Source organism: Cynocephalus volans, chromosome 10 (assembly GCF_027409185.1).
Source record: "Cynocephalus volans isolate mCynVol1 chromosome 10, mCynVol1.pri, whole genome shotgun sequence".
Taxonomy (NCBI): Eukaryota; Metazoa; Chordata; class Mammalia; order Dermoptera; family Cynocephalidae; genus Cynocephalus; species Cynocephalus volans.
Genome location: NC_084469.1, coordinates 103,759,610 through 103,773,622, shown reverse-complemented (window position 1 = coordinate 103,773,622; position 14,013 = coordinate 103,759,610). Strand labels below are relative to the sequence as shown.

At 46.9% G+C, this 14,013-nt stretch overlaps 1 protein-coding gene across 5 annotated transcripts; it reads left to right on the top strand.

The window, feature by feature from the left end:
- Positions 1-6: 6 nt before the first annotated feature.
- Positions 7-13,813, top strand: ECSIT (ECSIT signaling integrator). Of its 5 annotated transcripts, XM_063111158.1 has the most exons (9): positions 29-114; positions 981-1,098; positions 5,547-5,665; positions 9,086-9,503; positions 9,897-10,120; positions 12,203-12,260; positions 12,396-12,544; positions 12,805-12,910; positions 13,449-13,813. In XM_063111158.1, exons 3-9 carry the CDS (start codon positions 5,570-5,572, stop codon positions 13,694-13,696), a joined length of 1,299 nt encoding a protein of 432 aa, XP_062967228.1. In that variant the 5' UTR covers positions 29-114; positions 981-1,098; positions 5,547-5,569; the 3' UTR covers positions 13,697-13,813. The 5 variants fall into 5 exon arrangements, with proteins under 5 accessions (XP_062967229.1, XP_062967227.1, XP_062967232.1 ...); XM_063111159.1 differs by lacking the exon at positions 981-1,098 and having other exon boundaries at positions 7-114; positions 13,485-13,813; XM_063111157.1 differs by lacking the exon at positions 981-1,098 and having other exon boundaries at positions 7-114.
- The last annotated feature ends 200 nt before the right edge of the window (positions 13,814-14,013 follow it).

The following is a 14,013-nucleotide window of genomic DNA, read 5'->3' as shown; positions in this document are numbered from 1 at the left end:
CCCAATTTGCCTTCTCCCTGGCGGCCCGTAACCCGGAAGCTCTCTGGGCCAACATGGCGGCGCCCAGCGGCAAGACGGATCCGGTCTGGAGTCTGCTGCCGGCCGTGTGATTAGGTAGGTCGCTCGTGGGAAGGCGAACACAATCTGCAGCGCCCCGGGGCGGCCCATTCTGGGTAGGGCAGCACAAGAGGGCAGCCCCAGAGGTACCCGGCTGCAGGGCCAGGACGCCATGACCTTTCGGGGTGCGGGGCGGGGACGTGCCGGGAAAGGCTGACCGCCGCCTCACTCCTCTCATCACCCATTTTGCAGATGAGACAACCGACTCAGAGGGTTAAAGCCCTCGCCCGAGGTCACACCTCTAGTTGGCAGCGAGGCGGGAATTGGAGCTCGCGTCTGCCTATTTCTCCCAAGGGACCCAGAATCCTGGGTTCAGCTTTGTAGATGTTTTGTAGAAATTTAGCGCTTATTCCCATTCAGTTAATACTTGTTGGGTATGTATCTACCATACGCCAGATACTGTCCTGGGTGCTGGAGACACAACGATGAGGAAGACAGGCAAAAATCCCCCATCTCCTGGGGGAGCCAGTTAATCACAAAACAGGCGATTTCAGATATTGATAGATGCTAAAAATACAGTAATCAGGGTGATGGGATCTTTTAGAATGGGAAGAGGAGGGACGGTCAGAGAAGACCTCTCATTTGAATAGAGACATGAATGACCAGAGACAGCAGTGGGAGACCTGGAGAAGGAAGGTTCCAGACAGAGGGAAAAGCGGTGCAAAGGTTCTGAGACTGGAATAAACTTGGCTTGTTTCAGAGACAGTGTAGTTGGAGCTGCCAATGATAGGAGTTGTTTGGAGGAGTACACCTTGTCTGATTTTACTTTAAGTGTGATTTATACTATTAGAGTTTTTAGGCAGAGAGCACTGAGTTTAGTTTACATTTTTATGTTTTTTGTTTTTGTGGTTGGCCTGTGTGAGGATCGGAACACTTGACCTTCGTGCTACAAAGCAGCGCTGTAAACAAGTGTGCTAACCGGCTAGTTTACATTTTTAAAAGCTCCCTGTGGCCACGGTGGGAAGAACTGACTGAAGGCAGGTAATGGCAGAAGTGGGAGGCTGGGTAGGTACACAGGAAAGAGGTCATTGATTGGGGTGGTGCCCTGCAGATGGAGAGAAAAGGGTACACATGGGATGGGTTTGGAAGTAGTCATCAGGACTAGTTGATGGATTGAATAGGGGGAGTGAGGACGTAGTGAACTCAGAAAGGATTCTTAGGTTTGTGGCCTGAATGCCTAGGAATGATGGTACCATTGGCTAGGATGGAGAGGAAGAAGTTTAAGCAGGGATACCAGTATGGAGCAAATTGAGTTTGAGATGGCTGGATGTATGCCAAAGTGGCAGCTAGGTGTGGAAGCTGGAGATCAGGACTGGAGATGAACATTTGGGAGCCAATCATCACATAGATCATCATTTTTCAGACTTTAACAAGGGTCCCAGGTGTCTTCTATATGTGTTAAAATGCAGATTTTGATTCAGTAGGTCTAGGACCAAGATTTTGCATTTCTTTTTTTGGCAGCTGGCAGGTACGGGGATCCAAATCCTTGACCTTGATGTTGTCAACGCCATGTTCTAACCAACTGAGCTAATCAGCCAGCAGCCAGATTTTACATTTCTATTAAGCGCCCAGGTGGTGCTGACACTGCCAGTCCCTGGAGCACACCTTAAGTACTGAAGGTTTAGATTAAGGTTTAGTCTGAGCTATGTATTAGAGTCATTCAAGTGCTTTAAAATGCTGATGCCTGAGCCCCACCTCCAGATATTCTGACAATATATCTGGGGTATGGTCTGGGCATTGGGACTTTTAAAATCTTCTTAGATGATTTCAATATGAGCTAAGTTTAAGAACCGCTAGAGTTGCATACAAGAAATACAGAGAAGAGAGAAACAAATTGAATGACACCTCAGGGTAGCAGACAGACATCCAGAATGTGGAACTCTTTGCAGCTTCATTTCTCAAAATGTCTCCAGACCAGGAGCAACATTACTGGGAAACTTGGTGGATGTGCAGAATTTTGTTCCACCCCAGACTTGCAGAATCAGAATCTGCATTTTTAACAAGATCCCAGGTGATCTGTCTGCACATTCAAGTTTGCAAACATTGCAAACTTTAGAGAGAGCACCGAATCCTAACCACTAGACCACCAGGGAAGCTGCAAACTTTAGAGAAGGAAGCAGGTCTTGCTGATTGGCTGAGAAACAGAGGTTAGGTGCGAGGAAGAAACTCAGGAGTGTTAAGGAAGCTGGGGGCAGGGCACAATGTGTGCAGAGACACTTATCTATGTCAGATGCTTCTGAGAAATCGAGCAAGATGAGACCCGAGAAGTAACCACTGGCTTTGGAAAGGTGTTGAACACACAAGGGTCCTTTACAAGAGTCATATCAGTCAGTGGTTGAAGCAGCAATCAAATTGGGGAGTGATCACTTGGGAGAGTGTGGTGCTGGTAGCATCAAAATCAAGGGTTCGGATCATACTTATTGGAGAAAGACTGTATGCTTTTCCCTTAAGATCAGGAACAAAACAGGGATGTCCACTCCCATCACTTCTATTCAGCATTGTACTGTAGGTTCCAGATGGGGCACTTAGGCAATAAAAAGAAAAAAAAGGTATCCAGACTGGAAAGGAAGAGGTAAAACTATCTCTACTTGCAGATGACATCATCTTGTGTATATAAATCCCAAGGAATCCAATAAAAAACTATTAGAACTAATAAACAAGTTCAGCAAGTGTGTAGGATACAAGATAAACATATACCTATACTGGCCAACCACCAAAAAAAAAAAAAAGATAAACATATACAAATAAATTTTATTTCCATACACTATCAATGAACCATGCAAAAATGAAATTAAGAAACAATTCCATATATAAGAGCTTCATAAAGAATAAAATACTTAAGAATAAATTTAGCAAAAGAAGTATAAGACTTGTATACTGAAAACCACAAAATGTTGAGAGAAATTAAAGAAGACCTAAATAAGTGGAGAGACATCCCATGTTCATGGATCAGATGACAATATTGTTAGGATACCAACAATCCTGAAATTGATCTGCAGATTCCACACAATCCCTGGCTTTTTTGCAGAAGTTGTCAGCCATTTCTAAAATTTACATGCAATTTGAGGGACCCAGAATAGTCAAAATCATCTTGAAAATAAACTAAGTTGGAAGACTCACACTTTCTCTTTTCAAAACTTACCACAAAGCTACAGTAATCAGAACTGTGTGGTAGTGGCTTAAGGCTTGACATATAGACCATAATAGAATTTAGAGCCCAGAAATGAGCACTTAGATTAATAGTTGATTGATTTTTAGCAAGGGTGCCAAGATGATAAAATGGAGGCAGAATAGTCTCTTCAACAAAGATTACGAAGACAACTGACTATCTACATGAGGTGAATCCCTTTCTCACACCATACACAATACTTCAAAGTGGATCATAGACCTAAATATAAGAACTAAAACTGTAAAACTCTTAGAAGAAAACATAAAAGCAAATCCTCATGCCCTTGGGCCAGGTAATGGTTTTTTTAGATATAACACCAAAAGTACAGCCACAAAAGAAAAAAAATTTAAATAAATTGGACTTCGTCAAAATAAAAAACTTTTGTGCTACAAATGATGACATCAAGACAGTGAAAAGACAACCCACAGAACGGGAGAAAATATTTGCAAATCATAAGAAAATATTTGCAAATATACAACTCAATAAGAAAAAGATTAAAAATAATAAGATAACCCAATTTTTTTTTTTTTTGTCTTTTTGTGACCGGTAAGGGGATCGCAACCCTTGGTGTGGTGTCGCCGGCACCGCGCTCAGCCAGTGAGCGCACCGGCCATTCCTATATAGGATCCGAACCCGCGGCGGCGGGAGCGCTGCTGCGCTCCCAAGCGCTGCACTCTCCCGAGTGCGCCATGGGGCCGGCCCTGATAACCCAATTTTTAAAATGGAGAAAGAATCTAATAAATATTTATCCAAAAAAGATATATAATGGCCAATAAGTGCATGACAGGATGCTTAACATCATTGATCATTAAGGAAATGTAAATCCAAACCACAAGATACCACTTTATACCCACTAGGATATCTATAATCAAAAAGACACAAAATAGTTGGCTGTCTGGTTAGCTCAGTTGGTTAGAGTACCACCTTTTAACACCAAGGTCAAGGGTTTGGATTCCTATACCAGCCAGCTGCAAAAAAAAAAAAAAAAAAAAAGACACAAAACAAATGTTGATGAGGGATGTGGAGAAATTCCTTATACATTGCTTATAGAGATTGGAATCCTTAGAGGCTGGCCAGTTAGCTCAGTTAGTTAGAGCATGGTACTATAACACTAAGGTCAAGGGTTCGGATCCCTGTACCAGCCGCAAAAAAAAAAAAGAAAAAAGAAAGTGGAAACCTTATACATGGGAATGTAAAATGGTGCAGCTACCCTGGAAAACAGTTTGGCAGTTCTTCAAAATGTTAAACATAGAGTTACCATATGTCCAAGCAATTCGACTTCTAAGTATATACCCAAGAGAAGTATAAACATGTGTTCACAGAAAATTTCTACACAACGAATGTTCATAGCAGGAATAGTTACAACAGTCAAAAAGTGAAAACAGGCTGGTCGGTTGCTCAGTTGGTTAGAGCGTCATGCTTATAACACCAAGATCCAGGGTTTGATCCCTATATCGGCCAGCCACCCAAAAAACACAAAAAAAACCTGAAAACAACCCCAAATTTTCATCAGTTGATGAGTGGATAAATAAAACATGGTTATACCCACACAGTGGAATATTTTTTGGCAATTAAAAGAAGTGAAGTTCTGATAACATGCTACAACATGGATGAATCTTGAAAACATGTCAAGTGAAAGAATCCAGTCACAAAAGAGCACATATCATGGGATTCCATTTATATGAAATGCCCAGAGTAGGTAAATCCAGAGACAGTAGATTAGTTGTTGCCTAGGGTTGGGGATAGGGAAAATGGACAGTAACTGGTAATGGGTACAGCACTTCTTTTTGGGGTGGCCAAAATGTTCTAAGATTAGACAGCAGTGATGGATGCATAACTCTGCGGATATACTAAAAAAAAACCCATTAAATTTACACTTTAAAGGGATAAACTGTATGGGATGTAAATAAAACATAAAAAAACAAACAAAAAAAAGGGGGCTGGTCGGTTAGTTCACTTGGTTAGAGCGTGGTGCTGATACAGCCAGGTCAAGTGTTCAGATCCAGCCACACACACAAAAAATGATCCAGTAGGGGGTGGCTATTATAGGAACAAATTCCTGAGGATAGTGAAGGGTTTGGCTTAGCAGAACAGAGACCCTGCATTGTAACAGTCATCTAAACCTATGTTGTGGGTGAGAAAACCACTGGGGCTGGTATGTTAGCCATGCAGTCTGGAATGTGCCCTCTGCTAGGAGGAGGTCTTGTCTCTGGTAGTGGGTGGTGTGCAAGGCTGATGCTGTTTCTTCTCTCTTGGCCAGGTGGTTGTCCAACAAACAGAGGCATGAGCTGGGTCCAGGCCATCCTGCTGGCCCGAGGCCTTGTTAGGGGCTGGGGAGGTGTCTGTGGGGCTGCCCTCATGGGAGCCCCCTTCTCTCAGGTAAGTGCCAGCAGGGCAGTCATGGCGTGGGGGGAGGAAGGTCTTGGAATTTGCTCCCAGTCTCTTCAGAATCTACCCAGTGAAGCCAGTTTGGTGTGTCTGGGCTGGCCTGTCGCTCTGAGGGCCTGTTGAAGGTCCCTAATTTATTTTAAAAGGTGCTAGTGCCCACATGGGTGAGGGGGTTGACTTTGAAAATAAGGACATATGAGTAAGTGGATTTGAGTGGTGACCATGGGTAGCTCCTGCATATTCTTGTAAAGATGGGAGCAGAAAATTGAACTTCCGCCTGGCCGGTTTGATCAGTTGGTTGGAGCGTGGTGTTATAACACCAAGGTCAAGGGTTTGGATCCCCATATTGGCCAGCTGCCAAAAAAAAAGAAAATCAGAACTTCCTTCCAGATCAGCAGCTGTAGATAACAGTAACGGTGGTGATGGTAACTCTGTGCTCTACTGTGTGTTTCACTTACATTATTTTGTCTGTGGGGTTTGCTCGTTGTTGGGCATTCTAGAGTTTCCTTTCTGATCTTTGCCCTATGCATATATCATCTATAGTATTAGTTGGCTGAAATTCATATTAAATGAATGTCTTTTTTTTAACATCACCTTACCTAAGCATGACTTGGGATGACTGTTGATGGCACAGAATAGAGAGAGGGACTGAGAGCACCGACTCCAATCTTACCCTGCTGCTTTGCAGCTGTGTGACACTGGGCATCCCGCTTTCTCTCCCTGGGCCTCAGTGTCCTCTTCTGTACAATGGGCACTGTACGAGCTCTCCCTCACAAGGAAGTTGTGAAGATTTAATGAGCCTCATGCTTAAAAAGTGCTCAACGGTGCCTGGAATGGAAGAAAATTCAGTAAATATTGGCCTTTATGAACTATATATTTTTAAAGATGCCTTATATATAACTATTCTAATTTAACAGTCAATTTCAATTAAAATAAGAAATTTATAGAGCTGGCTCATTAGCTCACTTGGTTAGAGGGTGATGCTAATAATACCACAGTCAAGGGTTCGGATCCCCTGCCAGCCAGCTACCAAAATAAGAAAAAGAAAAATTTTGCTATTGTACCATCTAGTGCAGGGGTCAGCAAACTTTGTCATAAAGAGTCAGATAGTATTTCTGGCTTTGTGGGCACATGGTGTCTGTCTCATCAACAGTAGTCCCCCCTGAAAAAGGTTTTGCTTTCTGTGGTTTCAGTTACCCTAGGTCAACCATGGTCCAAAAATATTAAATGGAAAATTCCAGAAATAAACAATTCATAGGTTGTAAATTGCATGCCGTTTTGAGTAATGTGATAAAATCTTGTACCATCCTCCTCCATCGTGACTGGGATATTGAATCATCCCTTTGTCCAGCGTATCCATGCTGTCTATGCCACCTGCCTGCTAGTCACTTAGTAGCCATCGGTTATCACATTGAAAATAGTGTAGGCTGCGGTACTTTCCGCAGTTTCAGGCATCCCCATTGATAAGGGGGGACTACTGTACTCACAGTGACTTTGTGCTACACTGTAGCACAAAAATAGCCCCAGGCCATAATAGTGAATGAGCATGCTGTGTTTCAATAAAACTTTATTAGCAAAAGCAGGCAGCTGGCTGGATTTGGCCCACTGGTGGGTTGGGGGTGGGGTGGAGGGGTGGTGGTTAAGGACTTCTGTTCTGGAGGGATCTGGCATGCTCCCAGCAGTATGCGCTCCTTATTCTGGGAATCAAGATCTCCTTGTTCCAAGGGAGGCACCATCACAACATATGGGGAAACTGAGCCTGCGTAGTAAAGTGGGACATGGGTGTCACCTGGTTAAGGACAATCAACTGAGACGCCTGCTGACTCCAAAACCTGCATTTCCTTTTTTTAACTCAGAATTTCCTATAAGCAAAATATATATGTATGTGTGTATATACACACATACATATACATACATGCATATATATATACACATACACAGTCAATTGTCATTATTTGCAGTAGTTCTATTCTGTAAAGTCACCACATACACTGAATTAGCAAACACTGAACCTTTACTCCTAGGGAAATACAAGGTTAGGTTCCTGTGAGCATCTGGTTATAACATTTTCATTAACTGATCAATACATAACCTTGCTTTATGTGTGTTTCTGTGTAAAGATACCTTACATAATGTATATTTTGACATTGAACTCACAGCTAATAGCACTATAACACATGCCTGAACAAAGCTGGTCTACCACATGTATTTTCTCCATAGAGCACATCACAGCCTTGCACTTAGGAAAACTAGAAAGCGCTTCCACACTATGCTTGAGGACCATTTTATTTTATTTTATTTTTGGCAGCTGGCTGGTATGGGAATCCGAACCCTTGACCTTGGTGTTATAACACTGTGCTCTAACCAGCTGACCTAACCAGCCAGCCCCTGGAGCCATTGTGAACAGCGAAGTCACCAATAAAATAAGGCAAAAGACCTGCACTAAATAAACAACAGAAAAAGGCACGTGTTTATAGCATGAGAGCAGAAACCAAGAAAGCAGAGCATCCCTTGTTCAGCTTCAGCTAGGAATATAAACATTGGGTGACAAATGGTTCCCCTTACTGTGTGGGTCTTCGAATGACCGGGAAAGCATCCATGAGTATTGATTTGGGGGTTGTAAATAAATTTTAGCAAGTGAGCAAATTTGCAGACGTAAAATTCATAAATAATGAGGATTAACTATATATATGTGTTTTTTGGTAGTTTTGTGGGTTTTTTTTTTTTTTTTAACAAATGGGAACGTAATCTATATACTGTTTCACACCTTGCTTTTTTTTATTTAATAATATACCTTGATCCAGGGTTTGATCCCTGTACTGGCCAGCTGCCAACAAACAAACAAAAATAAATAAATAATATTTATTTAATATTATTATTATTTAATATTTATTTAACATTGGAGCTCATTCCAGGTCACAAGGCAAGACCCTCTGCAGTGTGTTTTACAGGGGCAGGTACTCTTTGTCCAAGTTCATCGCCATTTACTTAACCACTTCCTTGCTGATGCATATTTGGGCCATCTTCACTGCTACTAGGGATACCTTTGTACAAAAGTCATTTGGCACTGATGTACTCATAGCTGTCAGATTTAAATATCCCAGATGCAGGGTTCCTGTGTCAAAGGTTGCATTTGTTATCACGGTGAATATTACCCAGTTGTCTCCCTGGAGGTTTTACCAACTCCTCCCAGCAATGGCAGAGTGCCACTCCTCCCCTCCCAGCCATGCCAGTGTCGCGTTTTATCACACTTTGCAACGGTGCCTAATCTTGGGTTTGTAACCACAGTACCACACTTCCTCCGAGGCCCTCCGGGATGCCGCTGGCACCTCTCCCAGGAAAGAGCCAGCCCAGCAACCCCCCAGGGACACTGGCAGATGCCAGACTCCAGCAGTGGTCCTCTGTCCCCAGGTGCTTCCCCAGGCCCCACAGGGCCTTCACTGCAGCGCTGCGGCCCACAAATCCAAATGGTCGCTGGTTCCACGGCCACCTGAGTCCCGGCGGAGGCCTGTCAAGGCCCTGGCGCTCCACGAAGAGCTGTTCAGGCAGGCGCCGGGTGGGGAGCGGGACAAGGCGAGCTTCGTGCGCACCGTGCAGAACTTCGAGCAGCACAACGTGCACAAGCGGGGCCACGTTGACTTCATCTACCTGGCCCTGCGCAAGATGCGGGAATACGGCGTCGAGCGGGACCTGGCCATCTACAATCGGCTGCTCGACGTCTTCCCCAAGGAGGTCTTCCGGCCTCGCAACGTCATCCAGCGCATCTTTATCCACTACCCACGGCAGCAGGAGTGCGGCATCGCTGTCCTGGAGCAGATGGAGAACCACGGTGAGGCCAGAGGGCAGCCTCCCACTCCTGGGGCTTGGCCCCTCCATTGCTCCGTGGCTCCACTCCTTTCTTTCTCCTTCCATCTTTTTCCTCTCCCTCTCTCAATCTCTTTCATCTCTGATCTCTTTCCTGCCTCCCTATGACTTTCCCTTCCTTTCTTTTTTTTTGGGGGGGGTGGGGAGGTGGTCCGGATTGGAACCCTTGACTTGGTGTTATCAGCACCATGCTCTACCCAAGTGAGTTAACTGACCAGCCCTGACTTTCTCTTTCTAGTCTGATTCTATCTCCCCTCTCTGCTGTCAATTCCCTGACTTCAATTTTCCTCTGTCTCCCCACTTCCCTTCCCTCCTCCACCTCCCTCCCTGAGGTTCTGCCTGCATCTGCCTGGCACAGGGGTGATACCCAACAAGGAGACGGAGTTCCTGCTGATTCAGATATTTGGACGCAAAAGCTACCCCATGCTCAAGTACCTGCGCATGAAGCTGTGGCTCCCCCGCTTCAAGAACATCAACCCCTTTCCCGTGCCCCAGGAACTACCCCAGGACCCTGTGGACCTGGCCAAGTTGGGGCTGCGGCACATGGAGCCCGACCTCAGTGCCAGGGTCACCATCTACCAGGTATCCACTTCTGTCCACACCCTTGGCCATCACCCTGGCTGGGCCCCATCATCACTCCCCTTTACTCACTCAGAGTGATTGGGTAAAACCAGTCCAGATTCCTTCCCATAGCCTTTTCCTGGGCACAGCTTGGCCTCTGTGTCAGTCTGTTTGGGCTACTATGATAAAATACCCTAGACTGGGTCATTTGTAAACAATAGGTTTATTGCTCACAGTTCAGAGGCTGGGAAGTCCAAGATCAAGGCACCAATAGATTTAGTGTCTGGTGAGGGCCCACCCTCTGCTCAAAGATGTCACCTTCTCTCTGTGTCCTCACATGGTGGAAGGGGTGAACAGCTCCCTCATGCCTGTTTTATAGGGGCACTAATCTCATCCATGAGGGCTCCACCCCTATGACCTAATCACCTCCCAAAGGCCCCACTTTTTTCCCTCTTTTTTTGTGGCTGGTTGGTACAGGGATTGAACCCTGAACCTTAGCGTTATCAGCACCACGCTCTACCCAATTCCACTTGATACTATTGCATCGAAGGTAGGTTTCAGCATATGCATTTGGGGAGGACACAGGCATTCAGACCATAGCAACCCCTGGCTCTGCTCCCACCCCTCTGCCCATGCTCAGTACATGCTAGGCATCTGCTGTCCTTTCTGTTCCTTGAGTGTTCCATACCAATTCCCACCTCAGGCCCTTGTGTTCCCTCTGCCAAGAACACAATTCCCCAGGGACTTCATGTTCTTCAGGTCTCAGCTCCACTGTTTCTTCCTCAGGATGCCCCTCCTGACCACCATGGCCAAGGTGCCACCCCTTCCCCATGCTGTGTTTGGTTCACTGTGACTCAGTTTCCCTCATGTCTCCCAAGGCCCAGTGCAGGGTTTGGCAGAGCTGGTGCTCAGCAGTGATTTGTTGAATAACTGAGTGGAGTAACACCCCAGCCCTGTTGTCCTAGGGGGGTCCCCACTTATGCCAGGCCACATGGAGGACCCGAAGAAAGCCCCTCACAGCACTTGTCATCTGGTCTTAGAGGCTGACCTCAGATAAGTTTCTTTCAGAGCCACTGGTTCTGAGATGGAGAAGCCCTGGGTGCTGTGGGAGCCCAGAGGGGCCAGGGGTTAGAGAGGGCTTACTAGAGGAGGTGAGGGTGAGCCGGGCTCAGGGAGGACCTTAACCGTATGAAATGGAAAGAACATTCTGGGCAGAGGGATGCCTAGGAGGGCAGCTGGGAATCGCTGGAGTTGCTAAGAGGGCATCCTTTGGCCAGGGCATGGGGTCCAGAGAGTGGGGAATGCTGGGTTAAAGAGCTTGGTTTTGAACCTGTTCATTGATGGGAAGAGCCATGGGGAGGTTTTAAGAAGAGGGACAGGGTTAGAGTCCTGTTTCTGGAAGATCTGCGATTTCCAAAGTGCTCTCTGGCAGCCATGTGGATGATGTTGGATGGGGAGATGGGCAGGAAGACAGAGGGGGAGGACAGGAGGTGACTGCGGTATCCAGGTGAGAGGTCACAGAGACTTGGCCTTGAGGGTTGCAGCAGAATGGAGAGGGAGGGTAGTTTTTCATTCATTTCTTCTTTTTTAAAAAAGTTATGCAAAAAAAAAAAAAGCCAGACAGCACAAAAGTGCCCACAGTGAAGAGTCCTCCTGTCCTACCCTGGTCCTTCAGCCACCCAGTCTCCTTCCCCAGAGGTGGCTGTTTCTATGTCTCCTCTTCCACAGAGGTTCTATGCATTTACAAGCAGATATATATGGTTTTTTTTTTTTTTTTTTTTTGTATGTATACCCTTTGTATTTCTTCCTTTCCTTCCTTTTTTTTTTTTTTTTTTTAAAGATTACCGATAATTAACCCTTGACTTGGTGCTTTCAGCACCACACTCTCCCAAGTGAGCCACGGGCCAGCCCTTATACCCTTTGTATTTAAATATTCTTTCCCCCATCTCATTATGAGAAATATATACAGAAAGGTTGAAAACATGGTAAATGATCACCTGCACCACCTAGACTTCGAAGAGATCCCCCTTTCCATCTCTCTCTCTTCCAGCTCCTCTGTAGGGGCTGGGGGTCACAAGCTTCCACCCCTCCTCTTCCTTGCAGATGCCTTTACCCAGAGACTCACTGGGTGCAGCAGATCCCACCCAGCCCCACATTGTAGGTAAGGCCCCATGCACGGGGCAGCTAGGCCTCTGAGAAGTCCTAGCCCCTGCTGGGTTCCCCCTGGACCTGCTGGGTGGGCTCCCTGGCCTTTGGACAGAGATCCTGAGCCAGGGCACGTGTGTCTCCACACCAGGAATCCAGAGTCCCGATCAGCAGGCCGCCCTGGCCCACCACAACCCAGCCCGGCCTGTCTTTGTCGAGGGCCCCTTCTCCCTATGGCTTCGTAACAAGTGTGTCTATTACCACATTCTCAGAGCGGACTTGCTGCCCCCAGAGGAGAGGGTGAGGGCCCAGAGTGTGCATGGGGGGATGAGGGGTGGAGGTGGGCGGATGCCACTCCAAGGGCTTATTTTTTTAATTTTTATTTTTAAAGATCACTGGTAAGGGGATCTTAACCCTTGACTTGGTGTTGTCAGCACCACGCTCTCCCAACTGAGCCACAGGCCAGCCCTACTCCGAGGGCTTATATGAGGGGTTGGGCAGGGGTAGGCAGCTGCAAAATCCTGTGCCTCTGACCTTGACTACACCTCCTCCTGGGGCAGGAAGTGGAGGAGATTCCGGAGGAGTGGAACCTCTACTACCCGATGCAGCTAGACCTGGACTATGCAAGGAGTGGCTGGGATGACTATGAGTTTGACATCGACGAAGGTAAAAACCAGCATGCGGAGGACCCCAAACACCACACAGGATGAGGTGTGGCCTCTGGGGTCCAGGGGTGGAGCCCAGGCTGAGACATAGCTCACTTCACACACACAGACACATACAACTCATGTGCTCCAAGAGCTCCAAGCCTGAGGCCACCCTGCCTGTCATCCCTTGGTCATTTCCCCCTCCTTTACACATGTATGGAGCACCTGTGTGCGGGCTACTGGCTACTGGGTGTGACCAGGACAGACCCGATCCCTCGGGTCAGCAGGGGAACAGGCAAGTTATAGTTTTGCGAGTTTGGGGTAGGAGCATGCCACCCAGCCTGGAGTGGGGGGGTCAAGAGGGCTTCCTGGAAGAATCTGGAAGAACCAGGAGGCATCACCCAGGCAAACTGAATGGGCAGTCCAGGCAGAGCTTGTGCAAAGGTTTAGAAGCACAAGGCAGTGAAAGGGAGCTTAAAGGGTCTCAAAGGGGTGCGGGCATGGGGGACCTACTCCAGCCCCCACCGCACAAACTGAGAGCCCCTCTTTCCCAACAGTGGAGGAAGGCCCCATCTTTGCCATGTGCATGACAGGTGCCCACGACCAGACGACGCTGGCCAAGTGGATCCAAGGCCTGCAGGAGACCAACCCAGCCCTGGCCCAGATCCCCGTGGTCTTCCGCCTGGCAGGATCCACTGGGGAGCTCCTGACATCCTCTTCAGGGCAGGAGGAGCCACCCCCGCCACCACCAGAGGGCCAGGAGGAAGACGACAATGTGCAGCGACAGCAGCAGAGCCACAGTTGACTCTGAGCAGGCACGAGGGCACAGGCAGTGGCCCTAGGAGGCTGTGGACTGGTGTGAACGCATGACATGACCTTTGAGTGTACAGCAAATAAAGTGTTCCTGTTTGGGGCTGCCTTCCCTCTTTGGCAGTGTGGCATTGCCTTCCCAGGATCTCAGCTGTCGGGCTGCCAGCGATGGGCAGTCGACATCCCCCTCTTCTAGGGGCTGGCTACAAAACCTCAGTCCTTCTAAACGAAGTTACAAAGTTTAGTAGAAAATGGGGCATGGAGAACGAGTGGGTCTCGCGCATGCGCAGTTTCCGTTCTTGTTCTCCTTTT